This window comes from Camelus dromedarius, chromosome 7, assembly GCF_036321535.1.
Source record: "Camelus dromedarius isolate mCamDro1 chromosome 7, mCamDro1.pat, whole genome shotgun sequence".
Classification (NCBI taxonomy): domain Eukaryota; kingdom Metazoa; phylum Chordata; class Mammalia; order Artiodactyla; family Camelidae; genus Camelus; species Camelus dromedarius.
In genome coordinates this window covers 290,547-304,730 of record NC_087442.1, presented here as the reverse complement: position 1 = coordinate 304,730, position 14,184 = coordinate 290,547, and the positions used below count along the sequence as shown (strand labels likewise).

The following is a 14,184-nucleotide window of genomic DNA, read 5'->3' as shown; positions in this document are numbered from 1 at the left end:
GAGCTCAGGAGACGGGAGCGACCAGGCACAGGGCTCTGGGTGCCAAGGAGGGCCTGACTACCTGTGTCCCGGGAAGGGGAGAAACAGAGAGGGGAGGGCAATGCTCTGGGAGAGGAGAGAGGACGAGGGGGTGGTAAGGGACATGGGGTTGGGGGCACTACTGTGCACTGTGACTCCCCGTGCGCAGTCAGCACGGGCTGAGCCTGAAGGGCTGGGGAGACAGACCTCACCTGGACCAGAGGACTGTCTGCAAGCAAGAGCCGGCCCCTGGGGGTCAGTGTGCACCTGGGAAGACACGCTAGTGGTGACGTCTTCTGAGGATAGAGCCAGACAGGAAGCCAACTGAAGGCTGTAGAAGCCCAAGTGAGCAGCCATGCAGGTACAGGGCCACTGGGGAGGAGTGAGGCCATGGTGGGGGGAGCGTCTAGGTGGGAACAACATTTCTGTTCTCTTATTTTTGTGCCTAATTAGTAATGAGTATTGACTCCTTGTAACCAAAAATGGAACACCACACATACCTAACAATGTGAAATGATACTATTTACCACAGTTTATCAAAGTGTTAGAATATAATTCAGTCAAAAAGAATCTTTGTGACTTTTCAAAAACTGAGGGCGTGTCTGTGTGCTTCACGCACTGCCAGCTCGGGGGCCATGGGGAAACCTGGGGGCCTGAGGACAGCACCTCTGCCAGCCAGGCTGGGCCAGGTGCAGACGCCCAGACTCATGGTTCTGTGACTTGGACAAATCAGATTCAGTTCCTGGCCGGCAAAAGGAAACTGTGTGAGTAGGTAACTACAGAGCTATGAGGACTGAATGAGTAAATATCTATACATCCTACTCAGTGATAGGTGCTGAATGTTAGTTCCCACCCACTGTTTTTTTTAAAAGTCTCTTTTCAAATTTTCTGTAGCAAATACTTTATTTTTGTAATCAGGAAAAAAACTGTCTACCAAGAGATGTGAAGCCCTCCACTAAGCATAAAGAGATGAAAACACATAGGAGTCATGCTCCAGAAAGGGAATGGAGTGAGTTAAACTCTCTTCCTCCACTCTGTATATTCTTCGTATGTGCACATGCTTGTCAGTGAGCTGGAGGAAAAGGAGATAAAGGTGGACTTACTGGCTTCCTGAGGAAGAAGATCGACAAAGCTCCCACCAAGGGCATGTCTCCAATCAGCGGCTCCAGGATCACCCGCATGGTACCGTGAATCTGAATTCAAACAGAAACCAAAGTAGGTGACAGAAAACAAGTCCACAGGCCACTTACTGATGGGAGGAGGGGGTGCATGATGTTCTTAGTGATTTCTGAGCATCTGACTTCAGTTTTCTCTCAAGTATAACCTATGAAGAAAAACTTAACTTCAAAGAAATTCTGAGTTAATAAAAACTTCACAACTTTTTTTTGAATAGAGCATAGAGAATTTGAGAAGACAATGAAACTTTAAAAACCTTACCTGTATACTCTGCACACCAGCTCTACAAAAATATCGCTTGATCTCCAAATCAATCTCACAATTTCCTACAAAACTAGCAAAGAAAAAGTTCTGTATTACATTCTCTTAATCACCACAGACCAGCAAGATATGTAATTTGAATACAATGATAGTAACGCAACAACATCAGACTGTAGGCAAAGCTGTCGCCTGCAGCCCCGCCCATGTCCGAGTATGTTCCTGCCGGGGCACAGTGCTCACTGCTGCAGAGCCAACTCCTGCCCACGGCAGTGAGGCCCATGACAGCGAGGCTCAGGATGTGCCCGGTGCCATCAGGGGTTAGAGACATGGCATGTGTCCGGGCATCAATTCTACTCAGTGACAAGTCATTTCACTCTTTAGCGTGAAGCACACCTGGACACACATGATGCTGCATGTAAGGCGTGCACCTCTTTTTAACACAAACAGGATGCTTTGCATGACTCCCACCCTCCACTCCAGAAGCAGAACATTATGCTCCTGCTGGGAATCCCCAGGGTCAGTTTGATCATCACTGGACACAGAGTGTCTAAGCGCACGAGCAAAGTACTAACGAAAGGCATCTAGGGCATGTTCTCCCCATCTTTGCAGTCCTGGTGTAAAAGTCGGTACCTACAGGGCCTTCAAACTGAGCACGGGTCTCCTGCTTATGGGTAAATCACCAATAGCCTGCTTCAAAACCATCTCAAAACTTTCCTCTTTTTCACTTGTCAACTGAGAAAAATGCATGTGAGAGCTGTGAGTTAAGTTTTATTTGTGGCAAATGAGGACTCTACCCTGGGAGACAGGGTCTCAGATGGCTCTGAGGCTGCTCCAAGATGCGGGGGAGGTAAGTGCACATGGTCCTGGTGAAGCTGGAGGGACGTGCAGTCAGCACACGTTTAGGCAGCACACGTGCTGCTGGTCCCGAGGAGCAGGTGTCCCCGTTAATGATTTCAGTGCTTTTCCAGATATGAAGAGACAAGAATCTGGGCTCATAAAGTCTTCTCCTGGAAGTCTCTATCTGCAGGCATGGTCTGCTGGCTTCCCCAGAGCACAGAGCACCTCATTCTCGTCTCCGCCCAGACCTCCCCTCGGGGTTCTGGTGCTCAGGGCTGCAGCTCCCGGTGACGCAATCCTCGCAGAGGCACACAGCCAGTGACAAGTTTTCACCCATGCACTTTAAGCCTTGATCATTTTGTTTCCTAACTTCATTCAATCACTCCTTCCATGTCTCTACTGCCAATAACTTAGGTCCCTGTCTGGAACACACAAGAAGGCAGAGTACAGATTTTCTGGAGACAAGAACATCTGAGCTGCATCACTTCCATGTGCCATGATGTCTGCTAAAACCACAAAAGCCAGATGGCGTCTTCAAAATGGCATCAGCAAGTATTTAATAAACGTGTGAAACGCTCCCTTGTTGCTGGAACAAGAGGACAAGGTTTGTGCCCCGGAATCGCATGCTCAGCTAGTGGACAGTCCTTCCCAGGCTTCCTCTTCACTCCCCTGGTGGCAGCAGCGTTTGCAGTGGTGCCAAATACATCAAAGACGCCGAGTTTTCCGCATTACGTCCTTGGAGCAGTCCATCCTCCCTTCCGTAGTAACTAGTCCTGACTCTGCACGTTTACTGCATTAACGCTCATTCCAAACTCCAGGATGACATTATAAAATAATATCCCTGCTGCCATGTGTCAGTCGCTGCCTCACAGCAATGTCACAGGCCTCAGGGGATGCGGGGAGCACAAGCCAGGTTCATGAAGGACAAAGACAAGAGCCGAGAAAACCCTACTGTGGGCACAGCACCAGGAGACCCCAATTCACTTTTCCCAATTACCTTTTACTGTGGTGAAACACACGTAACATAGAATTGGCCACCTCAACCACTTCCAGGTGCACGGCTCAGGGGCATGAAGCACAGGCTGCTGTGCAACCACCCCCACCACCACTGCCAGAACGCTATCAATCTTGCAAAAATTCTATAGCGCTGACCAGCGAGCTCCCCTCCCCCACCCCCAGCCCCTTTCTGTCCCTGCGAATCTGACTCCTCCAGGGGCCTCGTATGAGTGGAATCACACGCAACTTGTCTTTCTGTGCCTGGCCTACTGACTCAGCGTGTCACCCCTGCTGCTGCAGGATGGACACTGCTACCCCAGCACCTCCTTCTCTGTAAAGGCTGAATGACACTTTGCTCTACGAACATGACACTTCCTGCTTATCCACTCAACAGTCACAGACACCTGGATAGTGTCCACGGTTTAGCTATTGTGAATAAAGCCGCTGTGAACACGAGTGTAAAATACTTCTTTGAGATCTTGTTCTTAATTCTTTTGGGTATATACCCAGAAGTGGAGTTGCTGGATCAAATGGTAACACTGTAAGTTTTTTGAGAAACCACTATTGTGCTTCTACTTCACACGCTCACCACCAGGGCACACGGGTTCCAACATCTGTGATCCTCACTGAGCCGTCTTCTGAGTGATGGATCCTGCTGGGTGTGAGGTCGTTCGGACGTGTGTCTCCCGATTAACTGTGACTTCTCGCGTGCCTCTGCCCACTTGTGTATCTTCCTCAGAGAAATGTCCATCCAAGTCCTTTGCCCATTTTTGAATTAGGTTATTTGCTTTTTTGTTGTTGTTGAGTTGAAGGAGTTCCTTACACATTCGGGACCTCAGTCCCTATGAGATCTATGATTATACAGATTGCACTGATTCTACAGCTTGCTTTTAGTGTTGACTTTTAACAATACTAAATCTTCCAAACCATGAACATGGGATTTACGTCTTCTCGTGTGTCTCCATGTGTTTGTATCTTTAATTTCTCACAGCAATGCTTTGTGGTTTTCATTGTACAAGCCTTTCACCTCCTTGGTTAACTCCTAAGTATTTTATTCTTTCTGATTCTATTGTAAATGAAATTGTCTTCTTACTTTCCTTTTTGGGTTGTTCATTGTTAGTATATAGAATGTACCTGATTTTTCTTTTTTGTGTTGACTTCGTATCCTTCTACTTTGCTGAATTTGTTTACTAGTTCTGAAAGACTTCGTGGTGGAATCTTTGGGTTTTCTACATTTAATATAATACCATCTGTGCACAGAGATAATTTTACTTCTTCCTGTCCAACGTGCACACCTTACTTTGTTTTCCTCGCACCTACTTGCTCTGAAAGAACATCCATGTTGAGGAGCAGTGGCGAAAGTTGGTACCCTTCTTGTTCCCGATCTCGGAGGCAAAGGTCTCAGTCTTCTACCACTCGTGGGATGCTCACTGTGAACACATGCCTTTTACTATGCTGACATAGTTTCTGTCTCTTCAGTTTATTGAGTGTTTTTACCAGGAAAAAGAGTGTTGAACTTCAAGTGCTTTTTCTGCATAACTGAACTGATCACGTGGCTTTCTCCATATTCTGTGAATGTGGGGTGTTACACTGATCAGTCTCCATATGTTGGCCCATCCTTGCATCCCAGGAAGAAACCCTACTTGGTCATAGTGTAGAATCCCTTCAACACGTTGCTGAATTCAGCTTGCTAGCATTTCATTAAGGATTTTCGCATCAATGTTCGAAAGGGATACGAGTCTGTCATTTTCCTTCCTTACAATGCCTGTAATTTCTTTTATTTCACACATTTTATGAGTGGCAATCACCTAGGTTATCAGGAACTGAAACCCAGGAAGTAAACAAGAAAGCCGGTCAGACCCCACCCACAGCAGGTGCGAAGAGCGCTCTCACACACCCCCCCCACGGGCGCAGCTGACACAACACACACTCACCTAATCTGAAGGTCCAAAATGATCTGTCTCTTGTCCACGTTTTCAGTGTACACTTTAACACCATTGATCCTGAGGGGCTGAAACATAATCAACTCACTTTAAAAACTAAGGAGGGCAGAAGACAACCAGGTGCTGCGACATGGCAGAGAGGAAGGAAGAGGAGACTCCGTGTTCACGATGCTCTAGCTGCTTCTCCAGCAGCAAGCCACGAACCCTTGGCCCCTCAGTGTCCTCATCTGTACAACATGTGATGAGGGGCCTGCTCCCGGGGAACGTGAAGCTACCAGACACGGAAGCATGAGGCGCCTGGAGCACTCACTGCCCGTTGCAGCGAGCGCTCAGGACGGTGGACGCGGCTCCAGCTGCGACTGGCTTTGCTCCTTCAGGACCCCAAGCCCCTGGTCTCTGCCAAATGACCCCGACTCTCCCCCTCTGCCCCGTCCCCCTCTGCCCCATCCTTACTACATGGTTTGAAACATAAGTTTCTTTCATTTTTTATGTCATAATTTTCCATTTCTTAAGATTTTCACAAAAGCAGGGCTTTTCAATGAATATATGTGTGTACATGCATGACAGGGACACTGCACTGTACACCAGAAACTGACACATTGTAACTGACTGTACTTCAATTTTTTTTAAACGAGGCTTTTCATTTAAAATACTCGCTATATTTTCAATACCTAATACACAATATAAAGTCAGAATCAAACAACTCTATAAAAAGAAAAGGCAGACTATTAATAGATGTTATACTTCAAGGGCCCCGTTGTAACACCATTTCCAAACCTTTTCCCTATTTATTAATTTGAGACCCCTTCTAAGAAAGTTCTCAACAGCACATTTGAGCATTAAAACTCAAGCTGAAGAAATATCTTACCTATCTTGCCTACTGCTTCTGTGACAGGATGGGTGTCCTGAAATCTCACTCTTCAACCAGCTGCAGGACTAAACTCTAAGTCTACCTTTCCTACCGTCCCAGGTTCCGGGCTATTCCCCTGATCACACAGCTCAGACACGTGCAGGATGACAGATCACAGGACACAGTGAGCTCACCATGTGGATAAGTGAAAAGCAGGCACAGACACTCAGGGCCCTGAGTTCAAATGACTGCACCACGGATTCCCTTCCTCCCAGACGACACCTCGTATTAGGGGGAGGAGGGGCCAACCCCGGGGGACCAGCACCGACCGAGGATGGACAAAGACCCTGTGTGGGCTCCCTCTCTTCTTCATTAGACAGCCTGAGTCACTGTGGAAGACACTGAGCCCTCTCTGCACATAGAAAATGGCCCTCGATGGGGGAGGGGACCAGCAGCCAGGAGATGTTGGATAGGAAAGAGCCTGGGGGCAGTGACACGGCCAGGGGTCAGTTCTCAGACACGTCCACTAAAACCCCGAAAGGCTGGAGCACAGACATCTGAACACACAGTCCATGCCTGGCTTTGCTGTGGGTGTGTTTGAAAGTACTGCTCAACTCCGACTTTTTATTAGGCATAGAAAAAATGTTACCTTGAAAGTAATATAACATTATGTGTCAATTATGCCTCAATAGAAAAAAATGCTACCTTCAACCATTACTAATAATTGTAAACACTGACTTAAAAATATAAAAACAGTCTTAAGGCTTCCGTAGAGTTAGGATTAGGGACTTTCCCTTGCATGTGAGGTGACTCCGATAACAGAATCTATCTTTCCCTCCACCTGTGTCATTGTTGTGGTGCCGGAAAGTCTGGCACTGGGGCCCTGAGCTGTTGCCTCTAAACGTCTGGAGAGTAAAGCCTTCATCACGTGTCATCACAGCATCATTGGTATGTCTGTACATCAAACTCCTTTTCCAGCAGAACAGGTGGCAGAAAACTGTACAAAGGTAACTCTGACAGAAGAACGTGGGGCAGACACTGGTGGGGACCATGGGGACCACCGATGAAACTGCAATGGCTGAGAGACCACAGGGGATGAGTGAGGTGAGCCCAGATGGAGGAGGAGAGGACCTGCAGGATGCTGGCCTGGGAGGACCTGCATGCACACTGCCAGCCTTCCAGAAATTTCCTCTAGAAAATAACGTGTGTGCACAGGTAAGAACACTCAAGATGAAACAAACCTGCTGCCCCATGTCAACCCTCGTGAAGCTGAAGGTGCTGAGGTGGGGGTGTGCTCCCCGCACAGCCGGCTCTATGGTTTCTCGAAACAATTTCTCCATAAACTGGCAAATAAAAGGCCACATCTGTTTGACAGTCTGGAAAGAAGAAAGAGCACATGTTACACAAAATGGAATAGTACTCAAGTCATCATGAAAAATCACACTCCTACAGTTTTTCAGAATGTTTGAAAATGGGGGGGGCTTTTTTGTTATACAAAAAAAGTATCTAAATTTTTAAAATGTATTACAATAAGCTTTTTTTTTAAGTAATCAAACAGTCATTTACCTTTTTATTTGTGTTCTACACATATTTGAAGTTAGGCAGGGCTGAAGTCCAGAAACTTCACTTCAAATGAAAAATGGTGCCACACTATAAAGACACAACCCACACTGCTCCATGCTGGGGCCAGACAGTTTGTTCTTAGATTAACAGCAAAACAGGCAGAGCTGCCCCCTCTGAAAATGTCCCGGAGCACCAGGCGAACAGTAAACTATTGATTAACCAATATGCTGCAGGAATCAGTTACTCTAGCTAAATACTGTTTAAGTATACAGGCACATTTAATGATTGCTAAAAAAATCAGAAAATCCTGTGGTTTCAATTCATTGCTAAAAGCCTCCTAAAACTGTATCATTCTTAATAAACATTAATGAGTTGTTTTCAAGGATGGACTAACTTCCAGTGATTTTCTGTGGGTAATCACTATCCACATTAGTTTTTACTATATAAATCTAAGGATATATAAAATACAGAGATAACAGATCTACTCCAAAATATAATGACCTAAAAACATAACCTTCTCCAAAAAAGATTATTATCTATCACTAGATTTCCTGGGTGTTATTTCCCCCTTCATAATAACATTTCCAAATTTTTCGCTTGTGATTATCATAAAAGAGATTTGACCAGTGGCTGATCAGTAAGGGAGACACAGGGCCAAACATCCAACTGTAAATACATCATAATTTTCTCACGTCAAAGACACAGTTTGCACTGTTTAGAAAAGGAAAGCAACATATCAGTTATGACTGAGTTCTTCTGGGAGCACAAGCCAACCCACTAAGTCCAGATGAGTTCACACACTGTCAACATCCAAACCCCCAAATACGGAAAAATGGCATCTCATCCTCTAATTCCCACTGATGTTCTGGCTCTTACCTTATTTAGCCATTCTGCTCTTTCAGTGTCTGGAAAGTGAACCTAAGGAAAAACACACACACACGTGACTTACTGACTCCTAACAGCTCTACGACGCCAGGCAGGCCGTTTAGCATTCTTGCTGTTTATCTGTTGTTTGCATAATGTTCTTTAAACACCCTGATGGGAAGCTGGATACAGAAACATGAGGCCCTGGCTCTCCACACCCGAGAATACTCCGAGGCACTTGCCCATCTCCCCGCCGTCCAGAGGAGCACCCGACCCCAAGCCCCTCCTCCCCCGCCCCACCGCCAGTACTGTCACCCCACACCAGGGATCTGGGCTCAGAGCCCTGAGGTCTGCCTCTCTCCTCCTGCCTAATGGCCCCAAGGAGCCAGCACACAATTTCCCGTCCTGGGCTCCTCCCCACACCATCTCCCAAATGAGGATTATAATTATAGTTCTCCATGCCTGGGGCTTGCATATTGGAAAAAGTAAGTGTTTAGGCAGGAAAAACTCTATTTAGAAAAATAGTGAGAAAGGGTTTTCTTTGGTGTTACAGCCATTCCTGCAGGAAAAGGCAGAAGCTGTTTGGGGCAGGGAGCTCTCCTCTGAGGTGCCACGTACTCCCCTCCCCAACCCTCAAAGAAGAACACACTGGCCATGCCAACGTTCTGAAAGCCACACTTCTGGCTTTGCTGGGTGATGGACCACAGTGACCGAGATGGGGTCAGAGAAATGTTTTCCAGAACTGCCACACTTACTTTCCTAAGTAACACACATACTGTAGCCAATAAAAGACAAGCCCCCATCCCATACTCTGGCTGAGCAGAACTGGTCAGGGAATGTTACCCTGGGGTGGGGTGGCCCCAAGGAGATAGCTCTCTGAGAACCAACTCCACCTCTTCTGCTTGGCCCCTAAGAACAAATCACGGGATGGGGCCCAGGAGCAGCCAGTTCCTCTGTTAGAGATAGGCCACTCTCACCACATATATTGCGGCCATGCAGCTCTGCGGGAGGTCAGGCCGGGTCCACCTGCCCCGTGTCCACGTGCCCGAGCAGACCTGACCCTTCACAGAGCACCAAGGGAAGCCTTTAATTTGCCTGAACCATAAGGGTGGGCGAGACTGATGGAAATAAGCTTTTCTAAATCAAGTTAGCTTGAGTCCGTTCTGGGACAGAACCGAGTAGATGGCAACCTTCCAGAATTTAGGAAAAGGCTCAAGACTCGGGGACGACACCACTCAGGAGGCCAAGGTTCCGGTGCGAACAGTGGTGACGATGGCTCCACAATCTGAGGCTCTGCCACCACAGAGGGGCCGGCTCTGACCCGAGTGGATCCAGATGACCAAAGGATTGCACTTCCCCCAAAGCCAGGTGACATGTGGAGTTTGGGGTGGGGAGAACTGGAGGGCTTGCTGGACCAGCCCGACTAGGCCACAAAATTAGCAAGTGCCATTCATCTGCAGGTTGTGCTCTGCTGTTTCTGGAAATTAAATATTAGAGTAGTTCAGTGCTCCAAAAGTCAGGTAGGAGGCTGTAAAGCAGGCGTGAGGCCGTGGTCCCAGGAAGCAATTTACTTGAGACCATCTCTGCATCAAGATGACCCTTGGCACACCCTGGTTTACACTCAGGGAGAACGCATGACGCCAGGGTGTTGTGAAAGGGCAAGGGTGACATCACTGCTGGAGAATTCAACTGCCACTCTGCTTCCAAAAGAAATACCCCAAATGTTAAGTGTCTTTTGATAAAATTACAGCAAAATGAACTTAGTCTGTCACGTAAGCCTTTTTAAAATCTGTTTTCAGATCCTTTCTTCTCCCCCAAATATTATTCAGTGACAGGATATGTTGTTCATCCCAGGAAACAACGGGACCACCACTGGTTAAAACTGACTTTAAGTGTGGCTACTCGCTCTGACACGGCAGTCAAAGCAGACAGAGAGAGCATGCAGCCTCTCAGGGCAATGGCAGCTCCTCTGCACAGGGACATCCCCGACCCGCATAACCCAGGGACAGGGCGCCTCAGGCCCTGCCAGACACACCTGGGCCAGACTGGCTGCACCCTTGCCCAGTGAGCAGGGGCAAGTGGTTGGTTCCTTTTTGCTAGGTGGTGGGGAGTCATTTCCTCATCCTGTATACCTCAGAGCAGCACTGTTTCTCTGCAGTTTATGTGCAGAAGAAGGTCCCTTCTACTACTGAGGGGGATAGTGTACTCATAGTGGTTTTAATTTTTATTTTCAAAATAGTCCTTGGTTTCTTGGACGAACCAAATTCTTGCTGAGCTCTGAACACCCACAAACAAGCATCCTAAACCCTGTGCCTGGTGGGGAGAAAGCTCTGACTAATCCAGACCTTCCGCCCACTTCAAATCTAAGGGAGGCTCATCACGGCGGAGTCCTGTCTGGGCATCCACATGCCTACAACTGTAGGCAAGTCTGCCTGGAGACCAAATCCTCAGATTCTCATGGGGCCATTAAACCAAAAAGGACTAGATCACAGCACAAGGCTGAGCCCTCTTCAAAGCCTGTCGCATGGAAGGTCCAGAGGAGCGGAAGGTGAGGGAGGCGGGACCGGGGACCCGGCCCTTGGACGGCCGAGGGACAGACAACCACTCCCCTTGAGCCAGGTTTCTGGAAGACCAGTGAGGGCGGCTGACTATGCTATAAACTCTACCTGTTCAAATCAGCCAAGTAACCACCATTTACTGAGTACGAGTTGCTTCTGACGTGGCAGGTTCTGTGCTAAGCTACTCACACACAGTATCTGAGTTAATTCTTACAAGTCTACAGACAGGAATTACGAATATCCCAAGTTTACAGGACAGCGACTAGTGACAGACTGGAGGTGAAAAGGCAGCTCTGCCTGCGCTCGAGAAGATGCGTGCATGGCAGCGAGTGTGCCCAGAGCTGCCTGTAGCACAGCTTCAGAGCGACAGGGAGGGTCTCTGCGGTGACAGCGCCCAGGATGATCTGAATAACGGCTGTGGAATAACTTTCAGGATTTGTTTTTAAGTGAAAATACAAGTGGAGAAAAGCAGGTACAACTAGCTACCATTCATCTCAGAAGGTGGCGGAGACACATAAAAATCTTTTAATAAAAAATTAACAAGAACTTTAAAAACCTGTTCCTTTGGGAAGGTGAGGGCAGGGCGGAGGAGGCGGTGCAGATGAGCTGGGCCAAAAATTACAAGAAATTACTACGCTTGGTAATAGAGGATACTGCCAGATTTACCAATAGATAAAAATTGATTAATAGAGGCCATATATGCTTAAAAATACTGCTATGTTTATATGCGTGTATATAAACCTATAGCTTTACACAAGTTGTATGTGTTTATAAACAAACAGAAAAGAGTTTGCAAGAATATATACCAAACCAGTGGAACACAGAGGGGAATGAGGCTTCCACACTCCCTTCTATTTTCATACGTTCCAATTACTTGTAAGAAGCATAAACTACTTTTCTAATTACTATTGTAATTTAAGATTAAAATTAAGAATTTTCTAACACAGAAGTATTATTTTATACAAAAAATTACTAAAATTATGTGAAAATATAATTTCCATAAATTAAACTATATCTTATTTTAGAGAGAGTGATATTAAGAAACAAGACTCTCTTAGAACATGAGTAATCTACTTCAAATCTGCTTTAAACATTTTTTTTTCTGACTTATCAGGTTTCAAAGGTAAAGTATAACTATGCTGAAAGAAACACTTTCATGATTAAGTATGATAAAACGACTCCTAAAAAAACCATTCCAAAATGAGATATTTGCTTCTCTAACAGCATCTGGTTTCTCTGAGTTCACCGACAGTTCTTCAGCTAATCTGCCAGGGCACCAGCAGTTCCAAGTCACCCTGTCACCAGTCCCACGAAGCACCCACACATCATACCACAGCCATGCTGCCCACCACCACGCACCAGGCAGAAACCGTTCACCTGCTGTGAATTCTGATTCTGTTACTGCATTTTTGTCACTGTGTTATTCCTTAACCTACTGCACATGTGTAGATTGTTCTTTGTGGAAAACAGACGGAAGAAGCCATTTTCGAGCAGTCACTTGGGTCTGGCTGGGTGCCCAGAGCCCGGGATGTGATGCGGAATTAGACCTGGTCCCGGCTCAGGAGGCTCGTGGCTGGCGGTGGGCTGGCGGGGGAGGTGGGACTGCCAGCCTAGGAGGCAAGAAGATTTGCCGCCTCCTGAAGGGTCCACGACAGCTTCAGGATGAAGATGGTGTGTGATGGGCTGGAAAGCATTAGCTGGGGTTTGCCCTGCAAAGAAAAGAGAATTTTCCAAGCAAAAACAATGGCACCTGCAATCCACTCTTGCTAGGTGAGGAGTGGGCGGGACGGTGGTGCTGAAACCGAAAAGTCGGGTCAGCCCAGCCCGAAGCGCCTTCTGTGTCACGCAGAGCAGTGCTGCTTCGTTCACCGCTGCGGTCAACGCTGGGGTTTTCAGGAGAGAAGCTACCTAAGGTTAGGATCTCAGGGAATCTATTTTGGAACTACCAGAGAAGACAAGGCAGAGAAACCATATGCACAGTAAGCTTTCAACACAAGTGAACTGGCTACATTACTAAAATTCACGAAGATGGATTTTGAAAGTCAGGCCATCTCTTAGTAGCAGAATCCCAAGGCATTCAATAGTTCTGAGGTTTTTAATTTACAAGTGCCAAAGAAAAAGAATCTATCAAAATGGAAGAAAGTAAATCTGTCACCAAATTTTAATTCTATTCCCTATGTTGAAAATCTGCTTCTTAGTAATACATATTGATAAACATTTGTTTATGTTCCACAAAACTGAATTTAAAGTAGCAAAAACATGGCAGAGAAAGGCAGAGATGTGCAGGGAAAATACAAAATGTGTCCCTAAATCATATAGGGATGATGAACACGTCATCTGGTTCCAAATCTTATTTTTCAACAGAAACTCCCCACCCCTACAAAACAAAACACCACTCAAATCTCCTTTATAAGTCTTATCATGAAACAAGTTTCATATTTATTATCCATAGTATCTCTACAAGCTAGAAATAATCACTGTATGAGTATTTAAGTTTTGATTATATTTAAGAGTTGACACCACCCAAGAAATCTCTTTTTATCTTTTCTTTAAAAAGAACAAAGGCGTATTTTGAATTCTAATATGATGTTGATAATATCAAAGTTGTTTGTTTAGAAAAAGCAAACCAAACACACAAAGGCAGAACACTAACCATATGCCAGAACTCCGAATACAATACCTTGCCCAGTCCTCACAACAGCTCTTTAACAGTGATGCCAGATAAGGAAACAGACCCACGAGGGGGAAGTGACGTGCTCAAAGTTAGAGGGGAAGTGGGCTAGAGAGACGAGTCCCAGACCCAGAGGACTCCAAAGTCTTCCCTGAAGTATAAAAGATGGAACAAACTAATACATAGCTGACATTTCCTACTTAACTCCTATCTTCCCCATTTGTGAACATGGGATAATGTTCAAAACTGAAGCTAAACAAAAGGACTGTCTGTCTTCAAACAGCGCTGTTCCTGCAGGCCATGTTAACAGTCAGACCCCCCTGCTCGGCCCAGGGCGACCACCCAAAGCACAGCAGGTGCCTCACCCTCACGGGGGCTGTGGGGACACCTGCTGAAACCCCACAGCATCAGCAGTGTGGAGACACGCTGGGTAAACACACTCATTCC

At 46.4% G+C, this 14,184-nt stretch overlaps 1 protein-coding gene across 2 annotated transcripts in view; it reads right to left on the bottom strand.

The window, feature by feature from the left end:
• The window catches only part of ESYT2 (extended synaptotagmin 2), a 70,879-nt gene that overhangs the window by 38,026 nt on the left and 18,669 nt on the right, over window positions 1-14,184 (bottom strand). For both annotated transcript variants that reach the window (XM_031455843.2, XM_064487138.1), the window contains exons 2-6: window positions 8,521-8,562; window positions 7,323-7,457; window positions 5,223-5,299; window positions 1,456-1,528; window positions 1,122-1,211 (exon numbers count right to left, since the gene is read on the bottom strand). In XM_031455843.2, coding sequence (XP_031311703.2) covers window positions 1,122-1,211; window positions 1,456-1,528; window positions 5,223-5,299; window positions 7,323-7,457; window positions 8,521-8,562 — 417 coding nt within the window. The remainder of the gene's footprint in view (window positions 1-1,121; window positions 1,212-1,455; window positions 1,529-5,222; window positions 5,300-7,322; window positions 7,458-8,520; window positions 8,563-14,184) is intronic.